At 40.6% G+C, this 16968-nt stretch overlaps 1 protein-coding gene across 3 annotated transcripts in view; it reads right to left on the reverse strand.

Moving 5' to 3' along the window:
* Positions 1–279: 279 nt before the first annotated feature.
* The window catches only part of ctdp1 (CTD (carboxy-terminal domain, RNA polymerase II, polypeptide A) phosphatase, subunit 1), a 99065-nt gene continuing 82376 nt past the window's right edge, over positions 280–16968 (reverse strand). For 2 of the 3 annotated variants that reach the window (XM_031287128.2, XM_031287129.2), the window contains exon 13: positions 280–3204. In XM_031287128.2, coding sequence (XP_031142988.1) covers positions 3051–3204 — 154 coding nt within the window. In that variant the 3' untranslated portion in view covers positions 280–3050. The remainder of the gene's footprint in view (positions 3205–16968) is intronic. The other variant, XR_004102877.2, reaches the window with a different exon arrangement.

Raw genomic sequence — 16968 nt, forward strand, 5'->3', positions numbered from 1 at the left:
TTTTCTTTGCAGGTTGCAAAAAAACAAGCGGCAAGATGGAACGAGGCCTAATGGTTCTGGTATGGTTTTCGTGGCAGAGCCCATAAACTGAGTAGTAGGTCCTGGTGGTAGTCTTGTAGTGCAATACGCATTACGATCCTAATGTTTAAAAACCGAGCTAAGAAGAGGCAGCAAAAGGCTAATGGACTTTATCTGTAGGATTTAATGATCAAGTTCAGGAATACTGGATACATTTCATGCTTGTCATCTCAAAAAAGAATAACACTAAATTCAGTTGTGTTACTTAGAAACATTTTTATTCGAAGAAAGTATCTTTTCTTTCCGGGTCAGGTAGGAAATAGACTTTACAAATACTTTAAATTGTTGTTAAAACGTTAAAAGCACCAGGAACACAAAAACCAAACAAAACGGCATGACTGTCACTGTAAAAGGAAAATCTTGATGTGTTGTTGGGTGTAGGCGGTGAAGGTAAAGACTCAAACAGACAGCTGCTCTTCTGCCTAAGGACAGTAATCACAATTGGAGAAAGGAAGATCTTTGACTGTTTAGAACTCTTGAACGAGACGAAAACAGACTCAGTGCTGTAGATTGGACTCTACGTAGATGCCAAACATTAACGGTGAATGCAAGCAACCTTGGTACAACATTATATGCTTCATTAGTCGCCCTAGGCCACTTTGACAGTGAGATGGAAGCATTTGAACGCACAGAAATGCTTGTCAAGTGCATGCAGTGTGGTTACATTTACCAATCAGGCTGGTTTAAACCAAAGGAGACCAAAGAGTGAGAAGAGAGGAGCTTTGAGGTTATCGCCCTTTGGACAAACACATACAAAAATCTCATTCACCCATTTGGGAGAAAAAATACAATTTGGGCTAATTTCATACATTTTTATACTGTATATGCAAAAGGGGTGTTCACCCAAATAACCAAAAACACATTTTCTCACTTACCTCTAGTGATATCTACTGTGGCATGCAGATATTTTTGTCTCAGATTTCTGCTGCCACCCCAAATACAATGGAGATGAATGGATTTTTGTTTCTGGTGGATCAATCATTAGACAAAGATATTAAAAAATTCAAGAGTCACATCTCTCTCCAGAACCAATGTCCCCATTACTTTTCGTAATCCTTGTAAGTCGCTTTCAAAGGTATTCACTGGAACTACTTTCTACTTAAGAATTAGTTCCTATAAAAATGTTAACAGTGTTTATTGTCAACGACCCTGACCAACAGTGACAATAACTCTGGGGAGAGATGTTGCACTTGAATCTTTTCAATCATTTAAAGTGTAATGCTGTGAGTGCCACAAATTGAATTGTGAGGAGGGCCCAAGACTTCATATGGTAGAAAAAAAATTAATGCAGAGGGCCCTGGCAAAAAAGTTGAACCTGGCTGAACGCAACATCATCTAGGATGGCGCTGTGTTGGCTGATCAAGAACATGCAAGCAGCAAGCGCACATTCCTGCTAGATTACATATGAAATGTGAATACTGCATTTCCATTTACCTCGTAATAACTGCTACAAAACAAAGACCTATTTCAACTGTGATAACTTTCCAGAGAAAACTCGATACAGCTCCTTGCATTTTTATAAACAGGGATGTTTTCGGTCTAAACCTCCCACTTCAATTTCTGGAGTATGTATTGTACATTCCAACTCCCAAGAAATTGTTTTTTTTACAAATTAATTTATAACGGCAAATATGTTTGGAAGGAAATATATAATGCAGACAAATTACATTTTTTATCTATTAACAAAATGATCAAATGGCTGTATTTATATATCCGATCTTGCAGTACAATATCTGCTTGTTGTGACGACCGCATTTTTAAAAGCACTTTGGTTAAGGTTAGGGAAAGATCGTGGGCCAGTCTTAGATCAATACAGAAACTAATCTGAAGTTTGAAGCTTGCAACACAAGACGCAGTGTGTTTATTAACATTTAACCTAAACCACATTTCCTGAACCTTAACCAAAGTGCGGCCACATTGTCTCTGAAGCAGCCATTCGCTTAGTTTAGTTGTAGTTCCACATATTTCCACATCAATATATTTTTTTCTACCATAAGAAACCCCTGGTGGCTCTGTACCATTGTACTGGAGTGGAGGCAGAAGCCTCAGAGATGCAGACCTTAAAAACTTGGGCAGAAAAAAACCCCCAAAAAACTATCTGCATTTCCATAACACTAAAAGGTAAGTGAAAAAAAATATGTTTGTCACTTACCCTCTGAGGCAACAGGAATTCAAAAGGTACAAGCTCCAGTGTACACACAGTAAGCAACGGCTTTAGTGAGAGTGTCTGTCCTTCTGAACTGGATAGATAGTGGAGATGGGTTGACCAAGGGAAAGGTGAGCTTATGAAACACATGAAAATGGACACAACTTGGGAGTTCAGTTAGATTGTGTTCACGGTTATAGTGCACCAATGGGCTGGTTATCACAAAAGACTGAGAAGCTTACCTTACCATTATGTTATCAAATGTACAAACATCACGAGTAGGAAGAAATGACTCCGTAAAAACACATTCAAACGTCTAGATCCGCTGGTTGCATTTATGACCCTAACAACCTGTTGAGGAGGCCAAAAGAAAAGTAAAACTGGAAGTCCACAGTAAAATATTTAGCTGCACGCCCTTGGCAAACCTATTCCAAACTCTTTGGCATGTACGACCAGGAAAGTTTAAGCTTTATAATTCCATTTATCTTTTTCTCATCAATAGAAAAATTGAAATAGAAAAAAAGTAAAAGAAAAAAAGTATCAAATGTCATGTCTCCTACGGTTTGTTAAAAAAACAGCCATATATCAATCCTACAAAAAAAAAAAAAAAAAAAAAAAAGATAATCTAAGCCTTTATTTACACAGCAACACGTAATTTCTGTACAGGACATTCATTTTTATTACAGCACACATTCATGGCTCATACATCCTAAGTACACACAGATTCCAAAGCAGAAAAATAGGATTTTTAGGTACCACTTTAGAGGCGACTGGGGCTGATTTTTTGTTGTCCTTTTCCTGTGACTGAGTCCCTTCGTTTTCCACGTCACATAAAGTCATTGAGCTCCAACTCCAAGGCAGCAGCCATCTCGTCCGCCTCTGAGCTGCTTCCTCCTTCTTCCTCGTTGGAGTCTTTAGAAGACTCGTCGGCAGATTCCTCCGCCTCCTCCTTAGCTTCATCGTGCTTACGTTTGTGGCCTCTACAGAAATAACAAAAGATGATTTAGAAAGAGAACTGTGAAGCTGGAACCACTGCTCCTGCCTAAAACAGGATTTCGTATATCATAATCACGAAGGTCTCATTTAAAACTGATGTTTGGCTTTTTCTTTTTTACAAGAATGAATGAAACCAGAGAAAAAGCTGAGTCAAATTTTAAATAATAACAAATCCACGGATTACACTCCTGATTAGGCCTGTGCAATTAATCAAAGTGTTGAGGGAAATTTCAAAGTTCAGTTTTTTTTTACTGTTGATTTGTTTAAATGTTTCACTGTTTTTTTTTTTTAAGTTCAATAAACAAAAGTTAACGATTAATCGTGTTACATAACCGTGATTTTAATATTGACCAAAATTATTGTGATTATGATTTTTTTTCTATAATCGAGCAGCCCTACTCCTTTACTTGCTCGGTTACTTAAAGGAATAGTCTGCCATTTTGGGAAATACGCTAATGGTACACCACCAAATACCTCTAAAGCTCAGGTATAACGCGTTATATGTTGTTTGCTTAATCAGTGCAAAAACCAAAGCTTAAAAATGTTGTAGTTTTACAGGGGGTTGTGTGTTAGATTTAGTGAGCTTTAGAGGTGCTGGTAGGTACATTTTGTTAGAGCCAGACTAGCCGTTTCCCCCTGTTTTCAGTCTTTGTGCTAAGCTAAACTAGCCGGTTGCTTCTTATAGCATACATACATGAGCGGTATCAACCATCCCATCTAACTCTAAACAAGAAAGTGAATAAGCTTATTTCCAAAAAAACCAACTATTGGTCGTTGGCTAGCTGGCTAGCCAAACAGCTAGCTTGGTGAGCCGACAAGTTGCCCAGGAAGTAGATCCCTATGTAGTTATCTACAATGGCTAATCCAGTGGTCTACCTTCTGTGTTTACTTGTATTTGGACTCTGTTTATTTGGAAAGCTTTGGTAGGTTTGTGCTGCTTGCCCCGATGTGTTGTTTTGCCGGGGTCAAGTTCCACGAATCTCAACTACGGAGAGGGTGAGTGGAATTTTATATCTAAAAAGACACACCGGCTGTTTTGGAAATCAATGTTTATCCAAGCTACCTACCAAAACCAATTTCTAAATGAATACAAGGCAAGAAAAAGGCCTTTAACAAGAGTTTTCAGAAATTTGTAGAAGCGTGGCTATCATGTACATATCTTAATCTCATCACAAGTGGATATTTTCCAGCTAGTAGCACTGAGATCATTTTCTGTATTAACGAATAACAAATTAATAAAAGAGCTAGTATATGAAAGCAATATGATATACTCCCCAGTAAAAAAAGAAAATATAAAAAGAACGGGATTAACTTGCTGTACTGCATGTTCAGCACCGCACGTCCCCTTGGAAATCACACAATGCAATTAACAAGGGCTAGTTCTCCATACAGACTGTATCCACTGCATAGCTGAACCCCGAAGTTGAAGACATTCACAAAGGACTGAGAGGAGGTGCTATGAGATGTAAAGGCCCTCCAATGTTAAAGAACAAAACAGCACTGGGGAAGAGGGATTCAGAACAATCGGAAAACCAGGGATACGGAGATGGAAAAGAGGGGTAAAGATGGTTAGGAAGAGAAAAGAGGATGAGATAAGACTGTAACACCTTTGGGGAAAGAAAGTGAATTTGGAAAAAACTAATCTCATATAATTTAGTTGTAAACGAGGCCCAAGATGCACTAAAGATCCAAACTACTCCAGACATGGCCACATTAATATCAAAGTGAAAATGCTGTGTCTCCAATTAAGCACATAATTACAGAAAGAAATATACCTTTCCAATAAGGAAGCCATTGCAAATCAAACAGGCCACAGGCATCCTGGATTGTAAAGTTTGCTGCAGGTGGGGATGAGTAATGTTTCAACTAGTGGCAGCACGATACAGAGTTTACACATACCAGTTGCTTTGAAGAATATGAACAAAAAGCTCTCAAAAGTTTCAAATGTTAAAGGAATAGGAAACAAATCCATCAATCGCCTAGTCCTGGGTCTTCCCCGAGGCCTCCTCCCAGCTGGACATGCAGGGAACACCTCCCTAGGCAGACGCCCAGGGGGCATCGTTACCAGATGCCCGAACCACCTCAACAGGCTCCTTTCGACACAAAGGAGCAGCGGCTCTACTCAGAGTTCCTCACGGATGACTGAGCTTCTCACCCTATCTCTTTAAGCTGCAGACACACCGACCAGACGGCCGACTCTCGGCAGAAAAGGCAGTTGGACTGATCAGTCTCACCGAGTTGGTCAAAAAAGTGCCTCGGAACACACCAAAGCGACGAGACATAATACGTCTCCATAACAGCAGGCGGCGCTAATCTGTATTGTTGCCCAAAAATTAAAACCGGCAGCTGATTGGATGAACGTGGGTCTAGTTTCTCCAGAAATTGAAAGACAGACTGTCATGGCGGCTTGTTCAGAATACGATCTCATATTGTACTAAAATAGTTCACCGAAACGTGTTTCTGAAAACATTTTAAGCGAGAAATAGACCATGCAGTTGCTGAATCTGTCTTCATTTCAGATCGACAAAGGTCAGTTTAAAAGATTTTCGTCAGATTTTGAGAGACTCTAGTCACGCTCATCCCGCTCCCCTTTTCTCGTTCTCTCGATCATGACGGAGGTTTCATTATCACAGGTGAGGGTAGAAACAAAAATTTAATTGTAATACCGCCCCCACTGCACCGATTCTCCGGCGAATCTCCCGCTCCATTGTCCCCTCACTCGCGAATTCCCAAGGAATAGGAAACATTATGGGAACTCGTTTTTTTTTTTCCTAAGGGTGACATGAAAAGATTTATATAATTTTCATGTCTGTGTGTTAAGTTTGGAGCTTGAGATAGGATGTTGTTAGCCTAGCTTAGCATAGAGACTGGAGGCAGGGGGTTAACAAGAGAAATCCATACCAACACGCCAACAACACCTCGAAAGTTGACGAACTAGCAAGTTGCGTCTTGTTTGTTTAACCTGAACACAACCAGCAAAAACAACACATCGTGGGTAAAGTGCAGTGTTGACAATTTCAAAATGTTCCCGCTAGATTTGGCAGCTTTTAAGACCCTTTAGTGCCTAGCGATGTTTTGGGCTGGGGCTCGCTGGACTCCAGTTGTGTGCCTACTGTAACACACGGACATGATTTGGTTCGATACCCAGCCCTATATGCTATGTTTTGGCTATGGTGACTAAAACATATATCAATTTTAGATGTGTATAATAGAATAGGTCTTAACCTTGGCACCCAAATGGATTCAAGATGAAACCAAAAGCATAGATTCCTAAGTGGCTGAAGAATTCTTTGATGTGGCTGTCAACATGCCATCCCTCTTTCCTCTCCACTCCAGCTTCTCCATGACATCCTCTGCAGAGTGGCTTATTAGCATAATTCTAATGAGGTGTGTAGGGGACGTCTATGCTTATTGTGGAGGACCGACAGCGGCTCTGCTGAGAGGGGCCCCCTCATTAGACAACGCTGCTGTCAGACAGCCTCACTAACCTCCCACAACAGCGGGGCTGTGGTTGCGTGTTCATTTAAAAAGGTCAGATGTCGGCTAATATCATCTCAGAGGCTCGGTGACATGACAGTGACAGTGGACCCCTGCGGACTGCGTGCTCTGTGTGTGGGAGGGAAATGGTTGGGTTTGTGTTACGTCAGCGCACCTCCGATGCTCCAAACAGACAAGAAGTTTAATTTTCAGAGCCGCAAGAGCGAGGCACTGGTCAGAGGGTAATGTGAGGCTGGGAGAGGGCGAGAGGCGAGATGAGCGATTAATGATTATTTATTTGGCAACGATGTGAGAAAATGAGGCAATGTACCACCATCAGTGATACTGCCACTGCTACATGGGCTGGTTGGTGACACTGTGTGAGTCACTGCAGTGTGCGTATATGTACATAGAGAGGATGAGTAAAAACTCCACCATCCCTCTCCCATTTCCAAATATTAACAGTTGAGACAGCAGGGGTTGGTGGGGATGGGTTCCTGCATTGCTTTCTGTCTGGCATCATTACATCCAATCTAAATCCTTATCTATTAATCCAAACGCCCACAGACACACACGATGCAGACACTTCCACCACGTTCACTCATGTCAGCTCCAAAACGGGCTTCAGTTGTACTCCACTTTTATCAGATATTTGCTGGTTTAACATGCTGTTAACGAAGGTACCCTGCACTCAGAAGCTTTATTTACATTCTAACAAACCAGACTACAGATCTACAGATCTAAAACGAATGGTCTTGTTCGGACTTAATTTGGAATTTAAAAAATGACTTTTTCATTTTTAAACATTAATAGTTCAGGCTTTATGCATCAACTGCAAAGCAACAATGTTAGAAAAATGGCTTACAAAGGATTGATAAAATGATTGCAGGAGGGAAAAGCAGTGCCGGAAGTTTCCACCACAGAAGAGGTATTATTTTATTCTTTCTGGTAAGAAGTTGGGACGCACCGATCCAAACTGCTGAATCGGTTTAAGGACCGATACTAACCTTATGAATCGGATCAGGTATCGGCCAAACGTGACCATCCACACCAAATACAGTTTCTCCGTCAATGTCATTATAGAAATGTATTATTCCGCTATCGGTCACAGCGGGACTCCGCACGGCAATCTCTGGCCCTGGACCTTACATGAAAATGATCCTAATGTGCGCCTACTCTGGACATTTGCAGCTTATTTGACATACAAGTATATTTTTGGCTTTAATAAGATTGCAGTTTTCTGTGGAATGCCTTTTGATTTTTACAAGTTTCATATTCTTGAACAAGACTAAGAGTCTACAGCTACCCTAAAGACTGTACACTAATGCCAATTGTAAAGAAAACCAAAAACACATACATGTCTACACCAATGCACAGTAATCCCCCAACAACTGTCGAGACATTTAACTCTGAACCAAAGATGTCAATATTCTGGTAGCGCCTGAAAAAAAAAAAATCTGGAAAATCATGAAGATTCATCCAACAGGCACCTTGAATCTCTACTGTATATCAAATGTCATGGCAATCCACCCAATCACCTTTCCAAAGGCCTGAAGGTTTTGATGAATTTGCTCTTCAAGGCTCTCAGTTTAGGCCAACAATCCACTTCCTCTAAAGGGAGTGCAGTCCTCTTGTTTTAAGTGACTTCCCTGGAAAAGTCAAAGGTTACGCCTTTATCTTTCACTTATTTTGTCTCTCAAGCTGGTTCACCAGCTTGAGAGACAAAATAAATGAAAGATAAGAATTCCAGAAGCAGGTTTGCTCAGTAATTGAAAGTTTCCCCATTTTTACCTTTCATATATTTGACAAAGTGTGGGTGCTTGGACAATAGGATCTCATGAAACACTTCTTACTGGAAATCTTACGCAGCTGTGAAAGACAATCTGCCATCCCAAATTCAGCAGAAAGCTGCGAACAATGTACTTTTATAAGTGTAAGGGAGAAACTTTTGACATGGTTATATTTTTCAGTGGGAGAGTTTATGCAATACAGAAACACTGACTTATCCTGGCTAGTTGTATAACGTTGACAGTTGAATGAATTGATCTGAGAGCGAGGCTGGCCCTAAGCCTTGAGAGAGCACTTTAAATCAAGCTGCTGTCAATGACACAAAAGGCAAGGCGGACTCGACCTGTCAGGTAATAATCATCATCATCATCAGGTGGAGTTCTAGTTAATTATTTATGCATCTATTAAAACCTCAATTTGAGTGAAAACTGGTACCAAATCTACTGACTTCTTCCAGATGGCTTTTGGAATTGAACTCATGCATTGAACTAAATTCTGTTCCTTAGAAAATGCCACAAATGTCAATTTGTCAGTGAGGGTGCAAACGGTAGAAATGTGTGTTATTATAGACACAGATAAGATGTTATTATGTACTATGGGAGTGTGATTGCATTAGGGGTGTCAAGAGGACATGCTACAGAGTGCCTGCTGGTGAACAAACAGCCTGCAGCTACAGCCGCCTCAACACATCATTAGAGATACATAAGTGATATAAAATGACTAATATAAGTCAGGAAAACGGCATCTGCCCCACATCGCAATACATTATTACGGGACTTTGTGTTTAAGTCTGGCACTAAGGTGGCACTAACGCCACTCAGGGGAGCATTCAGAAGGGATACGTTGGAGGGAGACTTCACAGATCGAGCTAGACTACATTTTAATCTTGTGATCCAGAGTAACCATCTCTGCTGATAAAATAGTAAGCTCTTACTTCAGTCTAATTCCAAGGCTGTGAACTCTACCCAAGGCATCTCAATCTAGGTCTGGTGAGGAAGGAGGCAGAGAAAAATGAGGAGAGGAAGAAGCCCTGTAAAAAGCAGAGACTTCAAACGCTTCTGACAACTCCGCTTACAGCAAGAAGGAAGGAGGGGTGGAGGGAAAGAGGGAGTAAAAAGGCAAATGGAGGAAATAAAGTATGAAAGAGGGGGAAACAGAGCACGGACGAGAGAGGTAATGAACTAAATAATGAAGTCAACTTTTAGGACATAAGGGTTCTCGGTTTTTTGCAAAGTTTCCTCCGGAGTAGGAGGCTCAACATCCACAGGCCTCAGCCCAAGAGATCAATTCAGTATTCTTCCACACTCCTCTTAACTTTTTCCATCCATATGGGTCAATTAGTTACACTAGCAGCTGCTATCTCTGTATTAGGTAACTCGACAGACGTTGTGGGCCCAATCTCTACTGTAAGAGAGTTATTGCTTTGAAAGAGTAGCCTAACAAAAGCAAACAGGATACAACTCAGCAATGCAGGCCACCTCTTTCTCATATTACTTCTTTCTCTCCCATAATCCCATATCATTTACAGCAGATGTGTCGGATGCAGATGTGGTTTGACTTATACACTCCCGTCCCTCATGCTTTAAACTGCTCCATATGCAGTGAGCTGATAAGCATTGCAGTTTTTTTTCATCATCTTCCCCTGCCCCTTATTACATTATGTTACTATGAAAACTGACAAACAGGAGGATAAAAGGATAGGAGCCGTTGTGGGGGTTTTGTGAGGGACCTGTCAGTTTTGCAAGGAAATGAGAAACAAAAATGCATGACAGCGCAACAACAAGGACTTACACAATGACTCGTTTTTTTTAAGGCCGCATGCTTTTAGGGCCAACTTGTGAAAAATACATGTTGACAAAGATTTAGGGCAGGATGCTCATAGTGGAGATATTCAATGTGCTTGGGAGCAGCACTGTGCAGAACTACACACTGGAGCCACCACCTGCTCTCAGTGGGGAAGAAGTATATATATGTCTAGCTACCTAAATGATAAGTTAATGTTTCAAGTCTGTCTTTTGAATTATATGTTAAAATATACTTTTTCCACCCAAATGAGCGTGTATATATGCAGTTTTTTTTTAACGTGGGAAAACCTGCTTAAAATAGGCGACAGATTTCTTTCCCATTGCCAGTAGACAAGTACGCCGGAAAATAGATAGCAGCATAGATGCTAGTGAGGATGTTGCAGTGGTTACTCCTTGTTTTAATATCTGGTACTTATTCAGGCTCTCTTTCAAACTTGGTGCAGACTAATTTGGAACAATGTTTGAGTGCTGCTTGCATAGCATCGCACAAATACCAATGGCAAAAATCCATCACTGCCGATCTTAGCTGGAGCCGATAAATACCTGGGACTACTGCAGTATTTGTCATTGGAAGTGCATGAAATACCAGTTTCCATGTACATACGAGTATGTTAATACTGTTTAAAGACTGGATACATTGTGAAGCTATCCTTTAACAATAAACAGTGTTAATATTAAAAGGAAAATTAAGGATATACATGTGTATATTTCTTTTTTTGAGCCGCCAAAACAACAAGCTTACATGTTCTTAATTTAATGTTAATAGCATGTTAAAAATGTTCAAGACATGCTGCTGGAAAACAAGAAAATACTCTTGGTTCTTCTATCATACATCAAACTGCATTATTTTTTATCCCCTTGGCCTCTAACCACTATTTCATGTCGGCTGCATCATGTGTCTCATAAAGGAGTAATAGGGAAGTCTGTCCGATGCAACTTTAATGGTCATGGCCATTTTTCATACGTGAGGCTTTAACCATTGTTGCTTGTATTTCATTTAATGGTGGAAACTTTATAGACTACAAATGGCTTTCGGTTTTTTAGCTCAGTGTGTGTGTTGCAGCGAGTTGTATTATGGTTGTCATACAGACTCAAACGAGTCATTGTGTGTAGGTACCTAGAGACTTGGTTTTTGCCTCCATTGTGGCCTAGACATTATTACTGGAAACAGTACATTTTTGATTTATAACACTTGGGTTGGATACTTGACATATTGAAGAAAAACAGGTAGCCGTTTAGATTGAATTTCAGCCACAGTCAGTCGAATCAGGTTAAAGCCCCCAAGTGCCCTTTCATATACAGTTAGATAATTCTTTTCTCTTACTGGCAGCAGCAGTTTTGACAAGGCTGCGTCTTTTCACAGGAGCTTAAGACAGCTTAGGACTCAAGCTTCAAAGAGTTCAGGAAACAAAAGTAACCCATAAAATGCAACTGCAACCATATGCAATCATAAAATGTCCAACTGTCTTTGACAAAGGACAGAAAGCTCTCAAAAGACAAAGTGCTTGGACTTTAATGCTTAAAGGAAGTTCTATTTGGGCCAGTCTAAAGCTGCTTGATTCATTTATGAGCTCAGAGTGTCTCAGCTCATAAAATATTTGAAACAGATTTTTGCATTGTGGTTTTCCATCTCTGCACTTTACCAGAGCTATGCAAACAATCCCCCTGCTGTCTGCTATATCCCTCACATCTCGCAAATATTGAAGAGTCCTCAAGCGGGCAGACAATGAGGTGGCATAATGCGAGCTAGGCTGAGGAATGATATTTATAATAGTAGAGTGAAAAATATAACGTCTCTATCCGAAGCTCTGACAGCTCTGAGGCATGAGTACCCTATGTGGCGACAGAAACTGTAACCCTTGCAGTTTGAATGTTAGTACAAAATAACCAATGCGTATCAGCCCGCTTCACTTGATTCATAGGTTTGTTCTTTCATCAGCAAAAAGTATTGTCCATGCATGTACGCTACTTTCTGCTAACAATCACACAATGTAATGTGACGCATTTTATGAAAAACGAGAAAATGACTACTGTTGGACTACACCCGGCATCGATGGCGCAAAATGACGAATGTCCGAAATCTCAACTTACTGCTCACTATTGAGTACACTAGTGTGTCTATTATATAGAAGTGAATACGTGATTTTGTACACAGCTCTAGTTAGATGGGAGGATACCACTCTCTTGTCTGTACGCTAAATATGAAGCTGGAGCCAGCAGGTGGTTAGGTTTGCTTAGCTTAGCAAAAAGACTGGAAACGGGGGGGGGGACGGGGGGGACAGCCAGCCTGGCTCTGTCCAAAGGTGCCATTGCCAAAATCCACTTACCTGCACCTCTAAAACTTACTAATCAACCAAATATCCAAAAAATCTTATTTTTTTATATCTGTACAAAAACTGAAGGGTAAAAACTAATATTTGTGGTTTTAGGGAATGTTATGTGCCAAACTATTTCTTGGTCAGGTGCTGGATTTTTGTCACATTTGACCAGAACCAAGTAAGTCGTTTCCCCATTTCCAGTCTTTTTGCTATGCTAAGCTACGAATATCCAGCTTACCGTACAGATGTAAGAGAAGTTCGGATCATGTCATCTAACTCTTGGCAAGAAAACAAATAAGGCCATTTCCCAAGTTGTCTATTTTTTAAAGAATGTTATGTTAGCAAACATACTTAAATAGAGCATCTGTTCCAAACCAGAGCATGAGCCAAAAATGTGGCTTTAATATTCAAAAATCGACATACTGTACGTTGATCGATAACCGCCTCAACTCTCAGAACTACAGAAACCTATATTATGGTATTGTTGCACGTAGGACAAAAAAAAAACTTTCCTTGAGTTCATACAGTCCAAGGTAATAATGATGTTGATTTACAGCTTTAATACGACGATCTGCTGCACTCCGTCTGAAGTAGGATACCTGCTAAGGCATAACGCTCTGATGGATGTTCTTTGATTGGACATGAAACAGAATTTTAAACCTCTCCTCTAAGAGTAAGAGTAAGCAAGAAAGGCAGTAGTGAGAAAGGTAGTGGTATTGAGATGCCAACGGGAAGGATACTGAATAAGGTTTAAGGTATTGAGGCTAATCAAAATGACGTATATCCTGCATTATGAACGCTTAGATATCAGCGGTCAAATAAAATCAACAGATGAAATCATGGTTGAAGGGAAAATGCATTTTGAACGTTAACATGAAGGTTTTCAAACAAAGCTGCAGAACAGCCATAAAACCATGACTACTTTGATACTCCCACCTTCCCATCACCCATGTTCTCCTCATCAGTCAATGCAGTGAGTGGAGAGCACTAAGCAGTGTCTGAGCTCAAAGAATTTTCTTCCCGGTTGATAATTGCCCCACTATGACGAGGTGGCTCCTAATGAGGTACTCTTTTCTTTACACCTCCATTGTAGGCAGCCGGACGTAACAGTCATCTACTTCTCAATACTGAGCCGTATGCAGAGCCCACACTCAGGGTTTCAATCATCGGTGGAAGCATATTGTTAAAAAAAAAAAAAAAGAGGTTTGAGGTTTAGATTAGAATTTTTTTTATTTTAAAATAACTGATAAAGGTCTGTGTACCCAAATGGCGTTATTGAATATCTCTGACTACAAGTGAGGAGACAAGCCACAGACCTGGTTATGAGCAGTTTCATGTAGGAACTATTTTCTTTCTACCAAACTAGACCCGCTAACTATCACCGCGCGAGTTATTCAAATGTATTTATTTGGTGTTTTGAGCACCACAAGCCGAGTGCCATCTAGTTCCATTATACTAAAAAAGGAAGACATCATTACGGCCGATATCTCCAACTCTGGGCAACTCACGACACAACAATCTAGACTGATAAATAGCACTACAGGTAAGAGGAAACGTGTCAATCATGATCTAAAGTAAAAAGATGTGAGGCAGGTTGATGGAAAGTGCATACACAACAAAAATACATTCAACATTTTCTCAAAAAATAACCCTGTATATGCACTGTATAACATAACCTGGTAAAATCGAACAGTGCAAGCGATACGGAGTGGTAGGTAAAGTTTGAGAATGAAGGTCCTCACAAGCATAGGAAAAGCTACGTTTCCTCATGCAAAAAACAGTAAGTGCGTAAAACTGTATACACTTTTCTGCGTGAGGAAATAAAAAAAAAAAACGCTTATGGATGTGTTTAATGATAGTGATAAACAATGGCTATTAACAAGCCAGCCTCCCCCTGAGATGCATGTCTTTGCTTCATAGTGAGATCAATCCCAACCGAGAGCATAAAGAGAAAAATTGCCTGCGTCACCAGCTTGGAGCCAAAAGGAAAAAAAAATAGGTCCGATTATGGATTCCTCCTCTTTTCATATATGTGAAAAGCCTGAGTAAGCATTCCTATTCCACACAGCCTGCTGCCTCTCTCGCACTGCTGAGCTTTGTTTACCAGGGCCAGGGAGCGTGGGGATCTTTGTGCCGTTTCTCTGTGCTGCTCCCCTGAGAAACACATACTGTTGGATTCAGCGTGCTCACAGAGGGAAACCGAGCAAGGCGGACTGCTGTCAATGTCTTTTGAACCCATGTTACATCCATAATCCTTCTTTCCTGCATGTGGCATCTTTTAAAGCACCTTTGGGATTCAGGTGTCAGGCTTCATTGTCAGACTAACAGGACAGCTGGGTGTCGCCAGACAAAACGTCCCGTGGGCCAGATTGATTGGCTGATGGACTCCATGAGGCGTGGCAATGCTATCACGTTATCCATCCACACATCTACACAGTTTACCTATTTCTTGATAGCTTTTAGTTTGGTGCTTCACGCCACTGAGTAAACGAGTAAAGATGACCACCATTGTGAAATACTGATGGAGTATAAAATTAAGCTGTGATATGGTCCGCTGTGTTAATGGACCGTCACTTACTGTTGTGTTTTACATGACACGTTTTACGTGAAATTTAAGACCTTTATCATAAAAGTACACAAAGATGCAGAGTCACAAAAGTACTTACAAAGTAAATACATGTATTCAAATAGAATGAAAGCGATACAAAGTGTATACGGCGAATTACTCACCTAAAGGATTATTAGGAACACCACACTAATACTGTGTCTGACCCCCTTTCGCCTTCAGAACTGCCTTAATTCTTTGTGGCATTGATTCAACAAGGTGCTGGAAGCATTCTTTAGAAATGTTGGCCCATATTGATAGGATAGCATCCCCCCACACCATTACACCACCACCACCAGCCTGCTCAGTGGTAACAAGGCATGACGGATCCATGTTCTCATTCTGTTTACACCAAATTCTGACCATCTGAATGTCTCAACAGAAATCGAGACTCATCAGACCAGGCAACATTTTTCCAGTCTTCAACTGTCCAATTTTGGTGAGCACGTGCAAATTGTAGCCTCATTTACCTATTTTTAGTGGAGATTAGTGGTACCTGGTGGGGTCTTCTGCTGGTGTAGCCCATCCGCCTCAAGGTTGTGTGTGTTGTGGCTTCACAAATGCTTTGCTGCATACCTCGGCTGTAACGAGTAAAGTTGATCTTCTATTAGCTTGAATCAGTCGGCCCATTCTCCTCTGACCTCTAGCATCAACAAGGCATTTTCGCCCACAGGACTGCTGCATACTGGATGTTTTTCCTTTTTCAGACCATTCTTTGTAAACCCTAGAAATGGTTGTGCGTGAAAATCCCAGTAACTGAGCAGATTGTGAAATACTCAGACCAGCCCGTCTGGCAGCAACAACCATGCCACGCTCAAAGTTGCTTAGATCACCTTTCTTTCCCATTCTGACATTCAGTTTGGAGTTCAGGAGATTGTCTTGACCAGGAACACACCCCTAATTGCAATGAAGCAGCTGCCATGTGATTGGTTGATTAGATAATTTCATTAACGAGAAATGTAACAGGTGTTCCTAATAATCCTTTAGGTGAGTGTATATTTGGATGAGCAAAAGAAAGAAAGTACAACACTACAGAATAAAAAAAAATACATTTCAATGATCAATAGAGGTAGCGTTACATTGACGTGGGAAAATTAAGACCAGTTTAAAATGATTTAAGACTTCGAACACAACACCTCAGCGAAATTAAGACTTTTTAAGGCCTAAAATTTAGATTTTGAAAATTCTGACTTTTTTTTTTTTACTTTTTAAGACCCTGCGGAAACCGTGTGTTATAGCAGAGTTACAGTTTCCAACAAGTCAGCATCCAACATTCGTATACAGTCCTCCTGTAACAATAAATGTCACACAACTTACCTCCTCAACTAATCTGACAGCTGACCTTATAGCGACTCCAACAAACTCTAACTCGCCTTTCCAGCAGCAGTTTGTCTGAATACAAACTCTGGACAGCATGGCAGAAGGAAATGGAGGCTTTGTTCCCTGCAACAACACTGCTGGCTACAGCTGCTGATGAGTTTACACCTGACAAATCACATAATCACAGAGCCCAGTCTACCAGAAGCCGCTCTGACTGCATGTCACCAAAAAAAATAAAAGGATGTGGATGCAGCCAGCTGTGTTTAGATATGAATCAGGTGATGAGGAAAACCGGTTTTAAGACACAAGCTAAATTCAATTAGGCTGTTTGCTTCACTCTCACCCTGAATGTCAGAGACCTGCGTACATTCCAGCTGTAATGGTAGACATGTAATTAATCTGCAGCAAACATCAACGTGCCCTGAATAGAGGACA

This window comes from Sander lucioperca, chromosome 16, assembly GCF_008315115.2.
Source record: "Sander lucioperca isolate FBNREF2018 chromosome 16, SLUC_FBN_1.2, whole genome shotgun sequence".
NCBI classification, from domain to species: Eukaryota; Metazoa; Chordata; class Actinopteri; order Perciformes; family Percidae; genus Sander; species Sander lucioperca.